This window comes from Xiphophorus maculatus, chromosome 4 (genome assembly GCF_002775205.1).
Source record: "Xiphophorus maculatus strain JP 163 A chromosome 4, X_maculatus-5.0-male, whole genome shotgun sequence".
NCBI classification, from domain to species: domain Eukaryota; kingdom Metazoa; phylum Chordata; class Actinopteri; order Cyprinodontiformes; family Poeciliidae; genus Xiphophorus; species Xiphophorus maculatus.
The window spans coordinates 232600-254536 of record NC_036446.1 but is presented as its reverse complement, the minus strand read 5'-3'; the positions used below and the strand labels follow the sequence as shown (position 1 = coordinate 254536).

Genomic DNA, 21937 nt, shown 5'->3' with positions numbered 1-21937 from the left:
TAATTTTGCATGGTTTATTATTAATTTGCAAGCAATTTATCGCATTTCTTTCTTGTCTAATTTTTTCCAATCTACAAAAATATGCAGAACTTTTCTCACCATCTTCAATCCACTTAGCCCTGGACCTCAGATATGATCCTTTGGCTTTTTTAGTATAAAAATCATCTAACTGTTTGTCATCATCATTAAAAAACGGTTTAGAGCAGATGTGACTAAGTTCTTGAATGATTTCTAATTCCTTTTCCTTATTTTGGGTAGCCATTAATTTACTGTGTTTGATTGAGATTTGGCGAACTTTAAATTTAAAGAATTCCCATTTTTCCGTGTAAGAATTCAGATTTTTATCACTACAAATTAAATTGAGATGCTCCAGGATTTCGTTATTAAACTTTAAGGTCCAATGGACCTTACCAAGACTGTAATCCAGAGTTTATCACCCCGATGCGTCATACGTCGCTAGGCGGGTCCTGGCTGACGTTGACCAATAGGAGCAGATTTGGAGCGTTACCAAGGAAACGGCGTACAAGGCTACGTGACTGTGAGGGGCTACAAGAGCGCAGCTAGCGGAACAGCGGACCGAGGCGCAGCTTCTACAATATATATATATATATATATATATATATATATTTACTGATTTCTAATAAAAATTCATATTTCCGGCAGCGGTTTGGATCTCTGCCGAGGCTGACGCTTCTGTGGCCGGAGTGGGCGCTCAGTCCGGCGCCCTGCGGGTTAGTTAGCCAGTTAGCACGGGACCACAGAGCGGGCTAGACCTCGTTACCTCTCCCGGACTGTGGGCTCTGCTGCGGGGATGGAGCTGAGCTAGTCGCCGGGCCGGGACCGTCTGGCCTGGTACTGACCCAATTTTTCTGGACAGCAGCCCGTCTCCTTTTGGAGACAGACCCAGGGATGTGGGATGAGATGAAGCGCCGCGGACCGAACCTGAAACCCAGACCCGACCAGTCGTGTTAGCCAGGTGAGCTGCCTCCAGAACCGGGCTCGGTTCGACTAGAGCAGGGGTGCCCAAAGTCGGTCCTCGAGGGCCGGCATCCTGCACGTTTTAGTTCTCTCCCTGGTGGTACCAACAACCTTCGCAGCAGGTCAGAGTTCTTGTTAGGCCTCTAACGAGCCATCATTTGATCCAGGTGCGGATGCCGAACCTCAGGGACCCACTTTGGGCTCCGCTGGTCTAGAGGAAGCGTCTCAGGTCAGATGGACCCGCTACACTGAATCAGTGATGATCAAGATTGAACTGATCATTTCTGTCGGGATATTTTCATGTCCAGTTTAACGATTGAACGATGAAAACAGTGAAAGATTCCAGGCTAAAAAATGAATTAAAATAACAACAGCTGCTTTCTAGGAAATATGTCTCTAACTGTAAATCAGTTCAGTGCAGATTATTTATCCTGACATCATCTTAAGGGAGCTTTCCTATTGGTCCATGTCCTGTCAGCTTCTAGTGGATCACTGGTCTCATTCAGGTCCAGTTCAGTTCTAATTATTATCAGAACAATCTGAGTCAGTTGATTATAATATCTAAACCCAGCCGCCAGCAGGAATCACCAAGCATGTGGCGACAGTGGAGAGTACCACTGTGTTTCACTGATCGGCTGATGAATTATTGATTAGCTGATCAATAGCTGGATGCTAAAGGTGATTAATTGGAGGTTATTTTTCAGACTGTGAAGCAGGTGAAGCTAAAACCCGGACCCGGCCGGTTCTGGTGGAACAGATTTACAGAAACAGGTTTTTATCTTAAATGTTTCTATTTATTGATCAGTTTTTATAGAGTTATTGGTGATCATCCCAACAATCATCTGAGCTCCAGATGTGAACCACTGACCAGTTGGACCAGTCTGGAGTAAAGAGACCAGTGATCCCAGAACCAGCAGCTGAACGGATCTAGTGACTCTGGTTCTGGGTGAAGCTTCAGACTGATGAGGCCCCCCCCCCAGGGATGGAGGTATGCGGCAGGAACCCCAACCGCACGGCGCCGACCCCTGACCCCCGGCGCTCCGAGGTGCCGCTCTGCTCGCGGACCAACGGCTGGACCTGGCCGCCTCACCCCTTCCAGCTGCTGGCCTGGCTGCTCTACATCTACTTCGCCGTCACCGGCTTCGGCGTGTTCGTCCCGCTGCTGCCGCCGCACTGGGTCCCTGCGGGCTACATCGTATCCTTCCTGCTGCCGGCCGGGGTCAGAGGTCAAACCACGTTGCCCTGTACCTCTTGTTGAGATTGTGGTCGGTTGAGCACATAGAGCCAGGTTTAGCCGGGTTTAGTGGATCGGATGTTGGCATTCCTGATCCAGTCATTCAGTTCTGGTCTCAGCCGAACCAAACTCCGGATCTTCCAGAGAAGATCCGGAGTTTGCATTCTGTGGATAATGGAGTTTCCATTATCCACAGAATTACACAAAATTTATGAAAATAAACCTGCTTAATGGAAACAACAATTTTGAAAACACTCTGGTTCTGATAAAAAGCTTTGGCGCTGGGATGAAGTGGTTTTCAGCTGCATTAAGATAGATTTATTCTCAAAACTGCAATGGAAACATTTTAATTGCTTCATCCGAGTCAGATGATCAACAGCCGAATGTTACTACTGGCGGAAATGCAGAAGACGACCGCAGGAAGTGGCAGGAGGAGGACGTTGGTTTTTGGCTTTACTTCATTACGTCATTTCATTGTGTTGAATTCATAACTCTTCTGGAAATTCTCAGTTTTCCCAAACGTCGCCGCTCCTAAGTAGGCGGGGCTTGTTGCTCCAACGTCTCCTCTGATTGGCTGATGATGATGAGCGCGAGCGGCTGGATTATTATCTCATGTAAATGTTTACACCCATCGCTGCATGGTTTTTAACAACTAATGAACAAAGTTATTAACGTCCTTTCTTCTTTAATGGAAACACTAAAAAGTGTGAAATTGTGATTTTCAATCACAATTTTCAACTTGTGATCATTTACTAATGATTTTCAAACATTAGTAACAGAAATGCAGCAACAAAAAACACCGAAAGCTGCAGGAAACGGCGGGACAGAGCGGCTCAGCTGCTGTGGCCGAGTCCGGCTCCAGGTCTACAGGTGTCTCCTAGTCTCCACCTGTTGCTGATCCCTAACCGCCGCTCAGTGCACCGGCATCCTGTTCGTGTCCCACCTGTGCGTCCACGTCCTGGCTGTGTCCATCGACCCGGCTGACCTCAACGTGAGGATGAGGAGCGACAGAGGGCCGGTACCCGCCTTCGACCGCTCCAAACACGCACACGTCATCGAGAACTGCCACTGCTACCTGTGCCAGGTGGATGTGTGAGTAACAGCCTCACAAACCGCCTCAGGCGTGTTTACCTGCGCCGCCGCTTAGGGAGTCATTAAATCGGCCTCAGGAGGTCGGAGTGCCCCCCGCAGGCCGCTCAGTGCAAACACAGCAGCAACTCAGTCAGCCGGTTCAGCTCTGACTCACATGAGCAGCTTCTGCTCAGAAAACACGGCTTCATAAAACCACCATGATCAGTAAAACATGGAGGACAGAGCTGCTGTTCCTGTCCCCTTCCAGCCGGGGGCAGGGGGCAGGGGGCAACACGTGGCATTAAGTGCCTGTGAGGTGGAGCATGATGGGAGCTGAAACCAGGTCTCCTGGGACTGGAAAACTCCCATGATCCTCTGCTGCCCATCAAATATCTGAAACAGATTTAACCTGGCATGCTGCATTACATTCTGGGGATTGTAGTATTTTACTTAGCTTGGAGTGTGTGTTGTTTCAGGGGACCCAAGTCGAAACACTGCAGCGCCTGTAACAAGTGCGTTGCTAACTTCGACCACCACTGCCGCTGGCTCAACAACTGTGTGGGCAGCAGGAACTACAAGTGAGTACTTGCTGTTTCCTCATGTCAGCTGGCGGGTTCCCTCCTCCAACCCGCCAGCTTCAAGTCCTCCTGTCAGTCTGAAGCGCAGCTACATGTCAGTAAATGAAAAGCTGATTATGATCCAACCTTTTGACAGAAATCAGCTCTATTGCTTGGAGATTTGGGTATTAAAATGTTTTTTATTGGTCTGAAGTTTTCATTGGTTGGAAGCAGAAAATCATCACAATTAACAGAAGATAGTGTTGAAAACATGAATATGACGTGTGACTTAATATTGTATAATATTCTCACTTACTGAGATGCAGCAGCTTGTTGAGGGAACCGGAGTTCTGCTGCATCATTACCGGGTTCCTTACTGCTCCGTCTGGACGCCACGTTGATCACACTTGTGTTATTGTCCTCTTTGTGACTTCTGATTGGCTGATCCACTGCAGTGGGGCGGGGCAGGACACGTGTCCTCACATGTCCCCCTGTCCTGCAGGTTGTTCCTCCACAGCGTTGTCTCCGCTCTGCTGGGCGTGTCTCTGGTTCTGGTCTTTGCCTCCTACGTCTTCGTCGAGTTCTTCAGGGACCCGTCCAACCTGCGCACCGACAAATACTTCCTGGGTAAGACTTGACCTCTGACCCCATGGAACAAGGCTTGTAGCTTGGAGTGTGAGACGGAATGTGTTTATTGTGTCCACAGTCCAGAATCAGACAGGTGTGTGGTTCGTCTTCCTCCCGGTGGCTCCTCTCAGGTCAGCGGCTGCCGTCATCCCGGTTCTGGCTGCCATTACCATGGCAATGGGCCTGCTGTCGTCGGGGCTTCTCTGCCACCTGCTCTGCTTCCACATCTACCTGAGTAAGAGCCTCACCTGCCTCACCTGCGTCCCCCGCCAGCCGCTCTGGTTCACCCGGAGCCGTGTGTCTCCTCAGTGTGGAACAGACTCAGCACCTATGAGTACATCGTGCGACAGCGCCACCGCCTGGACAGCAGAGACCCCAGGACGGCCGCCGCAGCTAAGCAGAGCAGACGCCCGTCCGTCGTCCAGGTAACGAACCGCTCACCTGAACGGCCCAACCCGCCGCTGCGTCCTGACGCCTCTGCTGTCCCCACAGGATGTGAACTACTCAGGGACGCTGGGCTACACCAACCCCCAGCTGGACATCCAGCAAGAACAGGCGGAAACCTGTGCTGGTTCCGATCCGGTCCCCAGGTAACGTCCAAACCCAGAGCAGGGGGTCCTTGTTGCCATGGAGACTGCTGTCTCCGACTCCCAGGAAGCAAACAGAGAGTGTGCTGTGTGTTTGAGCTGAGGGAGTGTGTGTTGTAGGGAATCGTCCCGTATTGAACCGATACGAGATGCGATTTGTTCGACACCAAGTGTCACAACAATGACCAAAATAAACACAGGAAATATTGAGGGCAGCTAAATTGTCGTGGCGGACAAAAATAAATATCTTGGTATTAGTCTTTAAAACACCAGAATTTTACAGAAGAATCTGATGACATGACTTTAAAATATTAAATTATGCGTTATGATTAGTTACTCTGTACTTAAGACAATTTTTTACCAAGTACTTTTTACACTTGATCAGTTAAAGCTTAATGTTTTAATACTAACATGTTGAAGTTATGCTACTCTGATTGGAGTACAGTCTTTGAGTCTCACCTACAACCTTCAACCTTAAAATCCTCTGAAATTTATCAAGAAATGTGGAAAAAACAGATCAAATCTGCTCTCTGGTGGTCACAGCAGGAACTGCACCGTCACGTCAGCTGCCCTCTCTGTTTCAGTTTCCTGGCCAATGGCAGAGGGAGGAGCGCGTCCAATCCGGTCCATGACGAGGAGGCTCCGCCCATCGCCTCCACGGAGCTGAAGGCACACACACACCGACACACACAGGTCAGCACACACACACCATCATGACAACCCAAACAGTTGTTTCATCTCAACCATGTTGTTTTCAAAGCATTTTCGTCCTGCTCCGTTTGGCCCGCTCTTTATGATTCTGGTTCTGTTCAGTCACTTTTCTGTGTTTATCTCTTTTATACCACAGAAGAAGAAGAAGAAGAAGGGGCGTCAGGTTCCAGCGGAGGTGACCAGAGAGCACTGCTCACCTGTAGCTCCGCCCCCAGGTATGAGCTCGCCTGTCTCTCTGCTACCGGCCGACCCGCAGGCTCTGGAGCTAGCTGTGTACTGCGAGTTAGCTCCAGCGTGGAGAGCGGCCGTCTGCTGCTCGGGTCTGGATGATGAAGACCTCTGATTGGCTCAGAGGCCCAAACAGAAAAATGAACATTTACATAAAGAGCAGAGATGAGGCTTCCAGCTGCTGGTTGATTCTCTGAGAGAGAAATCAGTGGGACTTCTAATGCATTTAATGAACATCTGATCGCTCACTATTTGTAGAGGTGCTGATTTAAAATCGAAATTTGATCATAAAATCAGCCAGAAGTTCATTTCTGGAGCAAAGTTAACCCGTCGAGTTCCTGTAGAGCCAAGGCTTTTTCCATTAAGAACAGAAAGCGTGCAGAAACGGGGCTCCCACACACCCTGTTGCCTCCGACCGTCTTGCATGATCTTAACTCCTCCACACTCTATATCCTCCTCTTGGCGGCGTCTCTCCTTCCCTCTGTGTCCATCTGAGGAGTTGGAAAAGATCCTAGCCCGGCTCGGTCCTTCCTCTGCCCTCCGCTTCCTGTTCATCCTCAGCTGGATACCAGCTTTGGCCACCTTCGGGTCTGCACTGTGGCTCCGCAGACTTGATGAGGGTGTTCATGGCCAGGGAGATCAGAGTCACAGAGACGGTGCACCCTGTGCTAATACTTTCCGTTGAGTCAATCGTAGCTTTATTGGGCAGCCAACTCTGTCTCTGACTCTCCAGTAGTCGCTACACTGGACATGGTTGTCATCCAGTCTTTTGTGGCTGCCACTGATGTCTCAGCGTGTTCATGTGTAAGTACGTCCACTGATGCGTCTGGACACGTCATCGGTGATGTTACTGGCGTGTTTTGGGTCTTTCATCTTCACACACCCTCTTCCAGGTGACCCATCCAGGGATGTTCAGTCCCTGCTTGGGTCCAGATGGCTAATTAGCTACATTGACTCCACAGTTCTCCTTTCTTAAGCCACACCCATCTTGAGGCCATTTCTGCTGCTTCAGTGGCGCAATGGGTGGCTCTCCTCTTGCATTCTCCCTCGATGTCAAGATTACTCAAGGCTCTGGCCAAAGAGTGAGCCGTAAAAGTTCTGCAACCAACCTCATATGTGAAGCATGTTGCTCTCCAACCTGCCTGCTTGCAGTCACTGATCAGCCATGCGTTCTTGGAGAACCTTTTCTTAGACTCTTGTTCAAACTTCCCATTGGACTCTCGGCTCCAGCAGCACGGTTTGCTTGATGACCTCAGACACAAGGACGTGTGTCTGAGCAATGTGGCTGGGGAACTTCAGTTGCTCTTCCAGATCCACCAATAGCTTCCTCTCTCTACCAGAGGTAAGGAGACTGAAGGCAATGCTTTAATTGGAGAGACATAACGTCTTTGCTCAAATGAGTCCTGTACTGATCATAAAAATTACAAAACATTTATCAGTGTGTTAATATCTGGAATAATATAAAGACCTTTCCATATTCCATGTTGTTTCAATGAAAAATAATTATCTTTCGTTTCAAACAATAATGGAAGATATCGTAGTAAGCTTTACTAGCAGGTATGTAATAGGTGCCTGCCATGCAATGCATAGGGATGTAATCCCTATGCATTGCATGGCAGGCACCTATTGTTCTACACCTCAAAATAACTGCCGCTTCCTACTACCGTTAATGCGGCTCGTACCGCTGCATGCCCCCTCACAATATATATATCAAAACGTGAGGCTCAATCCCGTGAGGGGAGCTATTACTTTCGTTGGCATTTCGAGTAACTGTGGCGACATAATTAACAAAAAACGAGCCAAATTTAACTCAAAACAAAAGTCTAACTGACACAAAACAGTGTCAGTTAGACTCAAAATAGACATAGAATTTAGTCTGCCTCTCTGAACTGCTCTTTAGAACTACAATGACTGAAGGTTAGAACTACAACATGGCGGACACTGAGTGCCTACAAAAGAGGTCTGAGCTGAATGTCAGAACTACAAACATGGAGGAACTGTCAGTTACTACAGAGGAGGACTGAGCTGGCCTTTAGAACTACTTGTGTTTTGGGCTTTTTATAACTGATTTTACCCAACCATTGTTACACATGGGATTAGTTTAGCTCTTTGAAATGAAGCATACTGAAAATTTCAAAATAAAAGCCTTGAATATTTTTACATCAGATAATTGCTCTTTTTGGCTTTATGTGACTTTTTTATCCAAAGCACTGTTACACATGGGATTAGTGTGGCAATTTAAAATTAAGCTTAACAAAAATTTCAAAATAAAAGCCTTGACAATTTTTACATCAGATAATTGCTCTTTTGAGCATTATATAACTGATTTAACCCAGCAATTGTTACACACGGGATTAGTTTGGCACTTTGAAATGAAGCTTAACAAAAATTTCAAAATAAAAGCCTTGAGAAGTTTTACATTAGGTAATTGCTCTTTTGAGCAATAAATAACTGATTTAACCCAATGACTATTAGACATGGGATTAGTTTGGACCTTTGAGATTAAGCTTAACAAAAATTTCAAAATAAAAGCCTCATCATGCCCCTGAGGTTAGTGCACCGCCGCAGGCGGTGCAATAATATTATTCTGCATTATCTTTTTCTCTCAGGTTAGGGAACTGCCTTGCGCAGCAAGGCAGTTCATTAGCATTAGCATTTTAGCTTAAATAAGCTATTAGCTATTTATTTGACTTATTAGCCATGTTTTTTCTACTTCTTGGAGTAAGTCCATTATAGAGAACATCCTAGTGATATCCCACATGCTAGTGACAGCAATCATGCTAACATTAGCATTTTTGCTAATTTTAGCTGATACACTTACTTTATCATACTGAATGGTGCAAGTGAATGTTAGTCAACAGTCTTGTCAATCTCCTCATACTATTGCAGCTTTCTCTAGCATTGATGCTAATTTCTAGCATCAGAACGCTGGGTCCAAACCGACGGGCACACTTTGGCAGGCCCCGGTTAAATTTCTTCAGGAATTTTCTAGTTATAACCCTAACCCTAACCCTAATAGTCATTATATAATGACCAAACTTGCTTGTCATTTATGCTGAATTTTGTCAACGCTGTTCTGTTGAATTATACATGCATAAAACAACATTAAGCATTAAGAGCACTCAGTGTCAAAATTTGATTTGCTGTTATTTAAACAAAGCAGCACAGATTCTTACTCGACGAAGGCTGATATGTACCACTAGTGTGTGCAATTTAGTTAGGATTGTGTGGAGAGTTTGGCAAAAGTCCGATCAGTGGTTTTACAGTGCCACCTAGTGGAGGAAAGTTGACAAACCAGCTGGACATGGTTGAAATGCTTGTAACTGGTGGAACGAAGGAAATTGTTGAATTTGTTTTGTTGTTGCTATGGCGGCGTACAGAGGTGCATTAGCCTTTCTAGCTCCTGAGATTTAGCCCTACTTTAACATCTAGGAAGCTAGGAAGCCATCAATTATGACTCTCTTTCTTGGGCAATGTTCACTCACTGGTTACATCTGAGGCTGAGGGTTTCTGCAGAGATGAAGAACTGTGCTGTTCTTTGCCTAACGGAAACCTGGCTTAACAGTAACATGCCAGACTCAGCCTTCCAGATCAACTGTCTTCACTTATTCTGAGCGGACCTCAACCAACGGTCGGGAAAAACACGGGGAGGAGGACTCTGTGTGTACGTGAATGAAGGTTGGTGTACGAACTGTGGACTAGTAAAAAGCTGCTGCTCTGAAGCGACCCACTCCACTGGGTGCTAATGATAACGAAGCCTCAAAGAACCTGTATGAATGACAGCATTAGCTCAATGCAGATGAAGCACCCGGAGGCTTTTTGCGCAGTTGCAGGGGACTATAATCCCGTGAAACAAACACTCTGCCCGGTTTTTACCAGCATGTCACCTTTCCTACATGCGGAGACAACACTCTGGACTGTGTGTACACTAATATTCAGAGCTCTTCCTCGCCCCCATCTTGGCCTATCTGATCACATCTCCGTCCTGCTGGTGCCAGCATGTCATCCGCTGATGAGACTGGTTAGACCAACGAAGAAGACAGTCACTGTGTGGCCCAGGCCCTGTTTTGAGTGCACAGATTGGCAGGTCTTCATAGAGGCAGCTACTTATGAAGGAGAGGTGGACCCGGGGGAATACACCTCCTCTGTCATTGGTTCCATCTCCAAGTGTGCTGATGATGTCACCACCACCAAGACAGTAACCTGTTACCCGAACCAGAAACCCTGGCTGAGTGCTGAGGTGAGAGCTCAGCTGTAAGCTAGGGACGCTGCGTTCAGGACAGGAAGGCATCAGCAATCCGAGAAGCTAGGAAAGAATTGGCTGCAGGCATGTGAGTGCCAAAGCCGCATAGGCCCAGAAAATTCAAGGTCACTTCACCACCAACGACCCCCAGTGGATGTGGAAGGGCATTAATCAATCAATCAATCAAATTTTATTTGTATAGCACATTTCAGCAGCAAGGCATTTCAAAGTGCTTTACATCATAACAAACACAGAATCACAATGCAACATAGAATCAATCATTAAGTCAAGTTACATCAATAAATTTGTAATTGATTACATTTCAAATACAATTCTAAACAGGTGGGTTTTCAGTTGAGATTTAAAAGAAGTCAGTGTTTCAGCTGTTTTACAGTTTTCTGGAAGTTTATTCCAAATTCGTGGTGCATAGATGCTGAAAGCTGCTTCTCCTCGTTTGGTTCTGGTTCTGGGGATGCAGAGCAGACCAGAACCAGAACCTGAGAGGTCTGGAAGGTTGATACAATAAAAGCATATCTTTAATGTATTGTGGTGCTAAGCCGTTCAGTGATTTATAAACTAACAACAGTATTTTAAAGTCTATTCTCTGAGCTACAGGGAGCCAGTGGAGGGACTTTAAAACTGGTGTTATGTGCTCTATCTTCCTGGTTTTAGTCAGAACACCAGCAGCAGCATCTGGATCAGCTGCAGCTGTTTGATTGATTTGTTGGACAGACCTGTGAAGACGCTGTTGCAATAATCAATACGACTGAAGATGAAGGCATGGATGAGTTTCTCTAGATCTGGCTGAGACATTAGTCCTTTAATCCTGGAAATTAAGTGCATCACTAACCACAACATCAGGGATACAAGATGCCCAGTGGACCCCTCACTGCCAGATGCACTTAAGTTCTACCCCCGCTTCGAGGATCATAATATCTCACTCAGCACCAAACTAATACCATCATCTGGTGACACGTCTCTCTGTGTGACCACAGAAAATATGGTCCCTCCAGGAAATCAGCCCTTGTAAGGCTGCAGGCCCCGACAACATCCCAGGGCGAGTACTGAGGGACTGAGCACATCAGCTGTCTGAGGTGTTGGCGGACATCTTCAACGCCTCACTGTCATCTGTGCCCACCTGCTTAAAGACCGCCTCTATTGTCCCTGTCCCCAAGTGCTCCACAGTAACGAGCCTGAATGACTATCGGCCTATAGCCTTAACATCGGTAGTCATGAAGAGCTCTGAGAAGCTAGTCATGAACCACATCAAGGACTCCATTAACGTCCCTGTGGACCCCCGTCAGTACGGCTATAGGAAGAACCGATTCACTGCTGATGCCACACAGCCCTCACCCACCTGGAGAGCAGGGATTCTTACATCCAACACACCTCAGACTGTCATTATCCACAACGCCGTCTCCTTCGCCATCACCCTCAGGTCTGGCTCGCCACAGGTCTGCGTGTTGAGCCTCCTCCTCTTCACTCTGCTGACGTATGACTGCTTGGCAAGACACCCCAGCTGTCATATAGTGAAGTTTGCCGAAGACACAGCAGTAATGGGACGCATCATGAATAGTGATGAGTCCAAATACAGAGAGGAGGTGAAACACCTGGTGCAGAGAAAATAACCTCTGCATCAACGTGAAGAAGAGCAAAGAGATGGTGGTGGATTTCAGAAGAGACAAGGATCCCCTTCAGCCCCTGTACATCGGAGGAGCAGCTGTGGTCTCCAGCTGCAGGTACCTGGGTGTTCACATATCCAGTGACCTCACCTGGAGTACCAACACCTCCTGTCTGGTCAGGAAGGTCCACCAGCATCTCTACTTCCTCAGGAAGCTGCAGAGAGCTGGACTTGGGAACTCAGTCCTGAGGAGCTTCTATCGCTGTGTGGTGGAGAGCTTTCTCTGTCTGCATCACCGTGTGGCGCAGCAGCTGCACTGCTGCTGAGAGGACGGCTCTGCAGAGGCTGGTCAAGGCTGCACAGAGGACTGTGGGGAGCTGCCTTTCCTGCACCATGGACCTCTACAGTATGATACGGGAGGAGAACGCTCCTCATCATGAAGGACTCCACCCATCTTGCACACAGCTGCTCCCCTCAGGCAGGAGGCTGAGGAGCATCCAGAGCAAGAGCACCAGGCCTTCAAATAATTTACATTTATAGCATAAATCACTTTATTATTTATTTATGTGTCTGGGACCTCGGTCAAACATTGTACCACAAACAAGCAAAGCTGGTATGACAATAAAGAATCTTTGAATCCTCTTTACGGTTTCAAAATTATGGGCAATTTAATTTTGCAGCTTTGTGCATAGGGATGTTTAATTATTATGTTCTAATTGGGGAAAAATTCAAAAATCCTCTGCGATGACATTTTTTGTTTCTTCTATAGGGTATATAGTGCTAGGTTTCATTTGGTTCACAGTTGGTCCTAGAGGGCGATTGGTTTTGATGAGTGCAATCTTCATGGCTCTCTGCTGAAAAAGAATTCCAGGCCAAAAACTTTTGCACAGTAGCTCATCTGTCTCTTACTAAGAAACTTTGAACACATACATTTTGTTAATGGAACATTGAGTTTTAGAATTGTAAGTTGAAACCCGTATTTCTATCATAGCGCCACCTACAGGTGAATCTGCCTGAATATGTGTAACCGAGTAGCAGTGTGGTCCTGAAGCTGGATGAGAATAAAAGTTCTAATAAGTTTCAGGAGGGCAGGATGCAGGCAGCGTTTCAGCTGAGAAACAAAAGAAGAAGAATGAAAAGACATCAAGGTTCCAACAGGGTTCCAACAGGGTTCCAACAGGGTTCCAACAAGGTTCCAACAGGGTTCCAACAAGGTTCCAACAGGGTTCCAACAAGGTTCCAACAGGGTTCCAACAAGGTTCCAACAGGGTTCCATCAAGGTTCCAACAAGGTTCCAACAGGGTTCCATCAAGGTTCCAACAAGGTTCCAACAGGGTTCCAACAGGGTTCCAACAGGGTTCCAACAGGGTTCCAACAGGGTTCCATCAAGGTTCCAACAAGGTTCCAACAGGGTTCCAACAGGGTTCCAACAGGGTTCCATCAAGGTTCCAACAAGGTTCCAACAGGGTTCCAACAGGGTTCCATCAAGGTTCCAACAAGGTTCCAACAGGGTTCCAACAGGGTTCCAACAGGGTTCCATCAAGGTTCCAACAAGGTTCCAACAGGGTTCCATCAAGGTTCCAACAAGGTTCCAACAGGGTTCCAACAGGGTTCCAACAGGGTTCCAACAAGGTTCCAACAGGGTTCCAACAGGGTTCCAACAAGGTTCCAACAGGGTTCCAACAAGGTTCCAACAGGGTTCCAACAAGGTTCCAACAGGGTTCCAACAAGGTTCCAACAGGGTTCCATCAAGGTTCCAACAAGGTTCCAACAGGGTTCCAACAAGGTTCCAACAAGGTTCCAACAGGGTTCCAACAAGGTTCCAACAGGGTTCCAACAGGGTTCCAACAAGGTTCCAACAGGGTTCCAACAAGGTTCCAACGTGCCGTAGTAACGCTCTGCTGGAGCCAGCGGACTGCCTTGCATTGGCGGTCCAATCGCTCGCGCTGGTTGGGAACCCCAGTATTACTAAGTTCAGAAAAGTTTTGAAGAACAAAACATGGGAAACTGTTGAATTTAAGTTTCATGGCTGAACATGACCCTGATATTTACTGATGAGCTCATCTAAAGTTCCTAACCTCTGACCTCTGATCCCATTGTGCTTTTATTTTCCAGCAGAGTCCTCCCAGGGTCAGCGGCTTCCTTTCCCAGCATTCCCTCTGAGGGCCCCCCCAGGACACGCCCCGGCCCCGGGCCCCATCCAGGCTGCCGCCCCCCCGGCCGAGTACCATTCGGACTCTGCCGAGTCCCTGGAGGAAATCCCCGTGGCGCTGGCCAAGCTGGGCTCCTCATCCTCCGGAGATGCCACCGGGACGTCTCGCCGGGCGGACCGCCGTCTGGCCCGAGGGGCCCACGGCCCCCTGACGGACCGGCCCGCTCCGGCGCTCCACAAGACCAGGAAAAAGAACCCGTCCTCTCGAGGGAACAGAACCACGGCCCAGCTGAGGTTTGAGATGGCGTCAACGCAGCCACCGTCCGTGTTCGTCAGCCGCACCAGCAGAGAGACGGCCGAAGTCCTCGGCTGGACGCAGATCGGATCCAGACCGGTTCTGGAGTCCTGACTGGGTTCATTGGTTGTGGTCCAGCCTCCTGGACCGAGTTCTGACCTGAAACAGCAGCCGCTGTTGGAAAGGGACTTTTATTGTGAAAGGTTGTGTGTATTTATTGGTGGACATGACTTTTAATTTGAAAGCTAAGGTGATTTTCTGTGAGTTTCATCCCCATCGGATCGGACGCTGTTCATCGGGTTTAGTCAAAGCAGATCAAGGTGCTTCACATGATCAATTGTTATTGTTGCTGTTTCCTTAGCAACCTTCTCTCCTGGTTTCTATGGTAACTCAGACTCGACCAATATATTTGGTGAATCAATCCGATCACTTCAGTGTTTCACTGCCATCTGTGTGGCGACACCCAGTGGCTAAACTGTGAACTGCAGCTCAAAGAAAGCAGAATACTGAGGTTTCCAGGTCAGAGGTCGTTTCTACTCTGCTGTGCCTCTTCTCTTCATCCTCCTGCTTCTGACCTGAAGTCTGAATCTGTCGGTGTGAACTGCTCCTTTAAATCTGATTAGCAAGGGGGCGGAGTCACCTGTGTGATGTCACTGTTTGCAATAAACTATGATCCACAGTCGCATATTCCTCTTCATCACAACCAAAAAACATAAATCATTTTTACTGAACCAGCTCGATTGGTGCATGCAACAGTACTAATGGAAAGTTTGGTGAAAGGAAAAATGTAGCAGAAAAGGTTGGATTGATTTCCATACGAATCACTTTCTTTACAGAACACATTTCCATGAACACGCTAAATGTTAACAAAGGCAAAACGTTCAGAAAGAGAGGAAGTGAGCCAAACAGCAAGCGACATGGAAAGGCCTTTGACCTCTGACCTGCAGCCTCGCTCAGGCTGCGGAGGTCACCGGGGTTTCCAACAAACCGAGGAACAAAGAACTTCCTGCATAACAGCAGGGGTCCTAGTCCAGAGCCCTGCGGCGCCCCTCAGTGGACAACACAGGAAGTTCTGTCAGAACGCTCCGGGTTTCAGCTACACACCAACCGAGCCATCTGGGGTCAAAGGTCAACAACACAATGACTGAAAACCTCAGGAAGAATTTGTGTCAAATGCTCAGAGAATGTTGGGTTCTCATTCCGTCTGAACCAGAACCGACCCATTTCAGCTTCACTTCTGGATCTAAAAGCTGAGCTGAACTTTTCATCCCGACACCCAGCAGTTCTGACGTTTATTAAAACCAGACCTCCGGTTCTGACTCTGCTCAGAACCACAGGGCACCCGGCTCCACCAGAACTGGACCACATCACGTCCTGCTGCTGGTTCCTGTCTTTCTGTCTTTCCATTCATTTTTAACCTTTGACCCAAACTCACTTCACCCGGAACCCAAAACCCAAACCAGCGTTTCCCCTCATGGGGCCCACGCTTTAGGCCCCAGCAGGTGCAGTGGGTCCCCACGATGCATCTAATACATGGTTCACACACACACACATTAAAACCAACCAATATGATCCATCAGTCACCAGCAACACCTCAGGCTTTTATTTTGACAAGCTGATATCATCGGTGTGTGTTGCTGCATGTCATCATCCTCCCCGGATGAGGAGTGGTTGCTCTGGCAACCAGCCTCCAACAACATCAAAACAACGTCAATCACGAAGGAGGGGCAGCGAGAAGTATGTGACACACACACAAAGACACACACCAAGCAGCGTGGGAAGTTCACAGAGCAACACCAGGGACCGGTCACACACACACACACACACACACACACACACACACACACACACACACACACACACACAGCCAGACCGCGGTTTTTAGAGAGTGAATGAGGCGTAACAGCCAACAGGAGGACAGGTTTCCATAATAACTCCAGACCAAAATAATCTCTAGTCGCTTTATTTCAGTTTAAAATCATGGAACACAAAGAGACACCTGACAGACAGAGAGCAGGGAAAACTGGATCAGCAAAGACAGATGGACAGAGACAGACAGACATCCATCCATCCACTATCTGAACCTGCTTATCCTTGCAGGCTGGTGAGACGGAGTCTTAAAAGTGACCTCTCATATCCGTCCTCTCTCATGGCCGTCCTCATATCCCCCCTCTCTCATGGCCGTCTTCATATCCGTCCTCTCTCATGGCCGTCTTCATATCCGTCCTCTCTCTTGGCCGTCCTCTCTCTTGGCCGTCCACATATCCGTCCTCTCTCTTGGCCGTCCTCATATCCGTCCTCTCTCATGGCCGTCCTCTCTCTTGGCCCTCCTCATATCTGTCCTCTCTCTTGGCCGTCCTCTCTCTTGGCCGTCCACATATCCGTCCTCTCTCTTGGCCGTCCTCATATCCGTCCTCTCTCATGGCCGTCCTCTCTCTTGGCCCTCCTCATATCTGTCCTCTCTCTTGGCCGTCCTCTCTCTTGGCCGTCCACATATCCGTCCTCTCTCTTGGCCATCTTCATATCCGTCCTCTCTCATGGCCGTCCTCTCTCTTGGCCGTCCTCATATCCGCCCTCTCTCATATCCGTCCTCTCTCATGGCCGTCCTCTCTCATGGGCGTCCTCATATCCATCCTCTCTCATGGCCGTCCTCTCTCTTGGCCGTCCTCATATCCGCCATCTCTCATATCCATCCTCTCTCATATCCGTCCTCTCTCTTGGCCGTCCTCATATCCATCCTCTCTCATATCCGTCCTCTCTCTTGGCCCTCCTCATATCTGTCCTCTCTCTTGGCCCTCCTCATATCTGTCCTCTCTCTTGGCCGTCCTCATATCCGTCCTCTCTCTTGGCCGTCCTCATATCCGTCCTCTCTCATGGCCGTCCTCATATCCGCCCTCTCTCATATCCGTCCTCTCTCATGGCCGTCCTCATATCCGTCCTCTCTCTTGGCCGTCCTCATATCCGTCCTCTCTCATATCCGTCCTCTCTCATGGCCGTCCTCATATCCGTCCTCTCTCTTGGCCGTCCTCATATCCATCCTCTCTCATATCCGTCCTCTCTCTTGGCCGTCCTCATATCTGTCCTCTCTCTTGGCCGTCCTCATATCCGTCCTCTCTCATGGCCGTCCTCATATCCGCCCTCTCTCATATCCGTCCTCTCTCATATCCGCCCTCTCTCATATCCGCCCTCTCTCATATCCGTCCTCTCTCATGGCCGTCCTCATATCCGTCCTCTCTCATATCCGTCCTCTCTCATATCCGTCCTCTCTCTTGGCCGTCCTCATATCCGTCCTCTCTCATGGCCGTCCTCATATCCGTCCTCTCTCTTGGCCGTCCTCATATCCGTCCTCTCTCATATCCGTCCTCTCTCATGGCCGTCCTCATATCCGTCCTCTCTCATATCCGTCCTCTCTCATGGCCGTCCTCATATCCGTCCTCTCTCATATCCGTCCTCTCTCTTGGCCGTCCTCATATCCATCCTCTCTCATATCCGTCCTCTCTCTTGGCCGTCCTCATATCCGCCCTCTCTCATATCCATCCTCTCTCATATCCGTCCTCTCTCTTGGCCGTCCTCATATCCATCCTCTCTCATATCCGTCCTCTCTCTTGGCCGTCCTTCCAGGGCTGCATCTAGGTTGAGGTACTGGAGTACATCCAGACAGACACTGGAGCACATGAGCTTAGCTAGCTAAGATAGCAGCTGTAGATGGATAAAACGAAGCTTATCAGGTGTTTACAGCGATTGATTGGTTCAATAATTAACTGGATATTTGATCAGTAATTATTATTATTGATTTTTTCTGCCAATATATCACCAACACGTTTTCTCTCACATTGGCATGTTTACAGTCGTCGGTCTATCAGGAGCTGCTGGTTCTGTCTGGCTGGATGTGGACCATGGTCGTCATGGCAATGGCCACACAAACAGCAACAGCTGTGGGACATCCAGGAAGTTCAAGAGCTTCAATTTCCCACTGAGAAACAGAAGTTTATGTTCCAGTTTACAAACATCCTGGTTGTTTTTTTGCTGACTGATGATGGAGCAGATAATCAAACTGATTGATTATTGATTGCTTCTGCCTCACTAGGAGCAGAATGTGACCTCTGACCTGATCATGTTTCCATCAGTTTGAATCTGTTGTGCCTCACTGTGGCTTCATTAAGGGAATGTGTGTGTGTGTTGACCTCTGACCTGAAGCACTGGGAGCTGCCCGGCTTCGTCCTCCTCCTCTTCCTCCTCTGCCTCGCTGCCCCTCCCCTGATGTGGGACAGGCTGGCGTCATGGCGACGAGGTAAACAGACGATAACAAGCGCCTCGGAGCGCGCCTCGGACCAGAGGACAGACGGAGACAGACGCAGGAGGACGTGAGACATCAAGGAGCTCAGGTTTGAACTTTGACCTTCTGGGAAACTCTGTTTTAGTTTTTGAAGCTTTTACCTTGAAAGGATTTCCTGGTAGACCTGCTGGGTTCTGGTCTCCAGAAACCGGGTCGGACCTCAGAACTGCTGCTTAGTCAAGCATCTTACTGCTTGAGACCTGCAAAGAAAACTGGATTAAAACTGTGGGTGTGTGTGTGTGAGAGAGAGTGTGTGAGTGTGTGTGGTTGCCATCATACAACATTATCACTGCAGCAAAACAGCCGGAAGGATTTTATTGATGATTTATTATTTTGAATCCGACCTGCAGGTTGATTTTTATGATCACAAATTTCTGCTGGGTTCTGGTCTCGGTCCAGTTCCACTCTCCTTTCAGGGCTCCAGTAAACCTGGAGGATCTCTGGTCCAGTGCTCTGATGTCCATCTTTACCTTCTTAGCCCAACTCTACAGCTTTGACGTTCTATAACTCATGAATTAGTCTGCAGAGGTCAGAGGTCATGAATCTGCATCAATATGATGTCATTTAATGTGGGGAAGGAAGGGTCCATATAGTTCTGGTGAAGTGGTGAAGAGGTCCATTTGGTTCAGAAGGCTGCAGAGAGGTTCTGTTCTGGTCAGCGGCTTCGACTCAGGATGTTTTCCTCCTTCAGTCCGGTCGACCCGGTTCTACTGGACCCAGAACTCCATCATCTGCTCCACCTCCAGCTGCTGTGGTTCTGACCCAAACCAACCTGTTCCCCTCCTGGCCTGTGGGGGCGCTGCACCAAGAACCACTGAAGGAAACGACACAAAAACCTCCGAAGACACTGAGAGCAACTTCCTTCTTCACCAGATGGAAACAAGATGGAGGCGTCAGATTTTAGAGCTGGAGGATTTCCCTGAAGATCCAGAACTGACCGTCGGACGTTCAGCTGTAGGAGGTTCTGGCCCGGGTGAGGACCATGGTTCTTCTGTGGTTCTCTGGAGACCTTAGAGACGGTTCTGGTTCTTGAACTGTTTCTAGACTGATGGAGTCTTTGGTTCTGATCTGTTATGGAATGCTTTGTTGATTTCTGAGATCTTCTGCCTACTTCCTGTTGTCAGCCGGGTTCTGTTCCACAGTTTTCACATGTAAATGTTCATAGTGACGGTGCGTTGACTGACCTTTGTTCTTCTTCAGGAGTCGTCTCATCATGGCGGTCAGTTCAGACGCGGAGCCGCTCTTCGTGGCCTTCAAGAGGTTCTCCGTCTACGGAGACACGAAGGCGAGCGGCAGGGAGCTGACCGGGAAGGCCTGGGCCAAGCTGTGCAAGGACTGCCGGGTCATTGACGGGAAGAGCGTCACCGGCACCGACGTGGACATCGTCTTCTCCAAAGTGAAGTGAGTTTTTCTGCAGCGGATCCACATCGGGTCAGGGTTTCCTCTCATGGCTCATGAACAAGCAGCAGATTCAGTTTGGCGCTGGATCCATTGGAGGTTCTGGAGTGAATACAGGTTCTGGTGAAGGTCTGAGATGAAGGTTGTTGATGGAATATCTCTGTGTCTTGTAGACAGAGGTCAGCTCGGGTCATCACCTACAAGGAGTTCCAGCAGGCGCTGGAAGAACTGGCTCCCAAGAGGTTCAAAGGTCAAAGTAAAGAGGCGGCGCTGCAGTCCATTCACAAGCTGGTGGAGGGCCAAGAGCCGACCAACGTCGGCGTGACGGTGAGCCTTCGTGGAGACGTTTCCTGTTCAGTTGAATCTCGTTTAGTTTCTGTTTCCGACTGAAGGCTTCTAGAAACTCTGGATCAGGCGAGTTTAGAGCAGAAAGTGTCCGACCCTCGATTAGCTTCTGCTAATCTGACTTTCTGAGAATAAAAGATGTTCAGAGGAAAATCACTGAACTGCTAATGAAACAAAATTTATCACAAAGACTGGAATAAACCTCAAGGCGTCCAGCTGGTTCACTTGCAAGATTTAGAAACCATCAGACGATGTTCAAACCTAAGCTCCACCCCCCAGCGCCCTGCAGCCATAAAGCTTCCTGGATGTAGCAGGTTTGGTCGTACTGTGTGACGTTGAGCCTCATGGTAGGAGCTCTTCACACAAAAACCCTTTTCACTCAAAAACATCCAGGTGAGATCATCTCTCGAGACCCAACATGAGCTCAGAGTAAACAAAGATGGCCGACTAGGAGAAAGCAGTTTGTGTACTATTTTTAATGGACAAAAAGATACAAAGACGTCTCCAACGTCCACTGGACTTTCTGCTCCTCCACGTTGTTTTATCTTTTGTGTTTCTCCTCAGTGTTTCCATCACCTCGCTTTCTGATTGGCTAAATGTCACATTCAACAAGCGGCGTTCTCTCACGCTGCAATATCAGGTCAAGATGATCCCACATGTTGAAACTCTGAACACACGGCAGGAAAATCTCCTCATACTAACTTTAAAACTGATAATCGGAGTGTCTTTGAGATGGTGGAAGGAGGAAATGGGATGATGTGAACCGTGTGAGCCGGGCGTTAAGGCCGCTCTACACACGTTTTCTATCTACGTTAAACTGGGAGACTCAATAATGTCGGAAGAGACGATGCTTCATCGTAAGATCCTCCAACTGACTGACTTTAGTTGCTGCTTTTTAACCAAACAGTCATTCGCTGTTGGATCGGGTTCTTCATAATCTGTCTTTCACTTAGAATCATGAGTATTGAAGTGTTTTTGAAATCTTGATTTTTATTTAAATATTTCTGATCAAATTCATCTTCGTCAGGAACTCCTAACTTTTATGTCGCATTCTGCGGAGCAGACAGGAAGTAGCTGCACTTGTCCCCCGATTTCCTTCCTGTCCTCTCTGTGTCCCTCAGAAAGTGGCGAAGACGGCAACGGTGGACCGTCTGACGGACACGTCCCGCTACACCGGCTCCCACAAGGAGCGCTTCGACGACAGCGGCCGGGGCAAAGGCCGCGAAGGCCGCGAAGACCTGGTGGAGCACACGGGCTACGTGAACGCGTACAAGGACGCCGGAACGTACGACAGCAAGGTGAAGGACGCCGACAAGTGAGGAGACGCCCCCTGCTGGAAGCTCAGAAGAAGTCCTCTGGGACTGGACCAAACCCTGCATGGAGGGAGCTGAACAGAACTCCGGGCCACCTGCTGGTGGAACCAGGAATTAATAAACAACATTTAGAGCTTCTAGGTTGTTTCACAATGTCTCCTTCCTGTAATAAACTTCACATCCAATGGGGTTCATGAAAATATGATTTATTAAATCACTGTTAGATTTCTGAGCTGAATAG

The 21937-nt window shown here is 48.3% G+C and overlaps 2 protein-coding genes across 5 annotated transcripts; both read left to right on the top strand.

Annotated features, from left to right (window-relative positions):
• The first annotated feature begins 542 nt into the window (after positions 1-542).
• On the top strand, positions 543-14986 carry zdhhc1 (zinc finger DHHC-type containing 1). 4 transcript variants are annotated; one of them, XM_023332456.1, is made up of 11 exons: positions 543-976; positions 1959-2173; positions 3129-3304; positions 3760-3861; positions 4343-4467; positions 4547-4702; positions 4777-4892; positions 4960-5057; positions 5639-5747; positions 5902-5980; positions 13973-14986. In XM_023332456.1, exons 2-11 carry the CDS (start codon positions 1961-1963, stop codon positions 14416-14418), a joined length of 1620 nt encoding a protein of 539 aa, XP_023188224.1. In that variant the 5' UTR covers positions 543-976; positions 1959-1960; the 3' UTR covers positions 14419-14986. The 4 variants fall into 4 exon arrangements, with proteins under 4 accessions (XP_023188224.1, XP_023188223.1, XP_023188225.1 ...); XM_023332455.1 differs by having other exon boundaries at positions 1931-2173; XM_023332457.1 differs by having other exon boundaries at positions 1784-2173; positions 13976-14986.
• A 3509-nt stretch (positions 14987-18495) lies between these two features.
• Positions 18496-21886, top strand: LOC102236791 (tubulin polymerization-promoting protein family member 3-like). Its single transcript, XM_014473759.2, has 4 exons — positions 18496-18689; positions 19841-20041; positions 20212-20365; positions 21505-21886. The coding sequence occupies exons 2-4, from the start codon at positions 19854-19856 to the stop codon at positions 21700-21702; spliced, it is 540 nt and encodes a 179-aa protein (XP_014329245.1). The 5' UTR covers positions 18496-18689; positions 19841-19853; the 3' UTR covers positions 21703-21886.
• Positions 21887-21937: the final 51 nt, after the last annotated feature.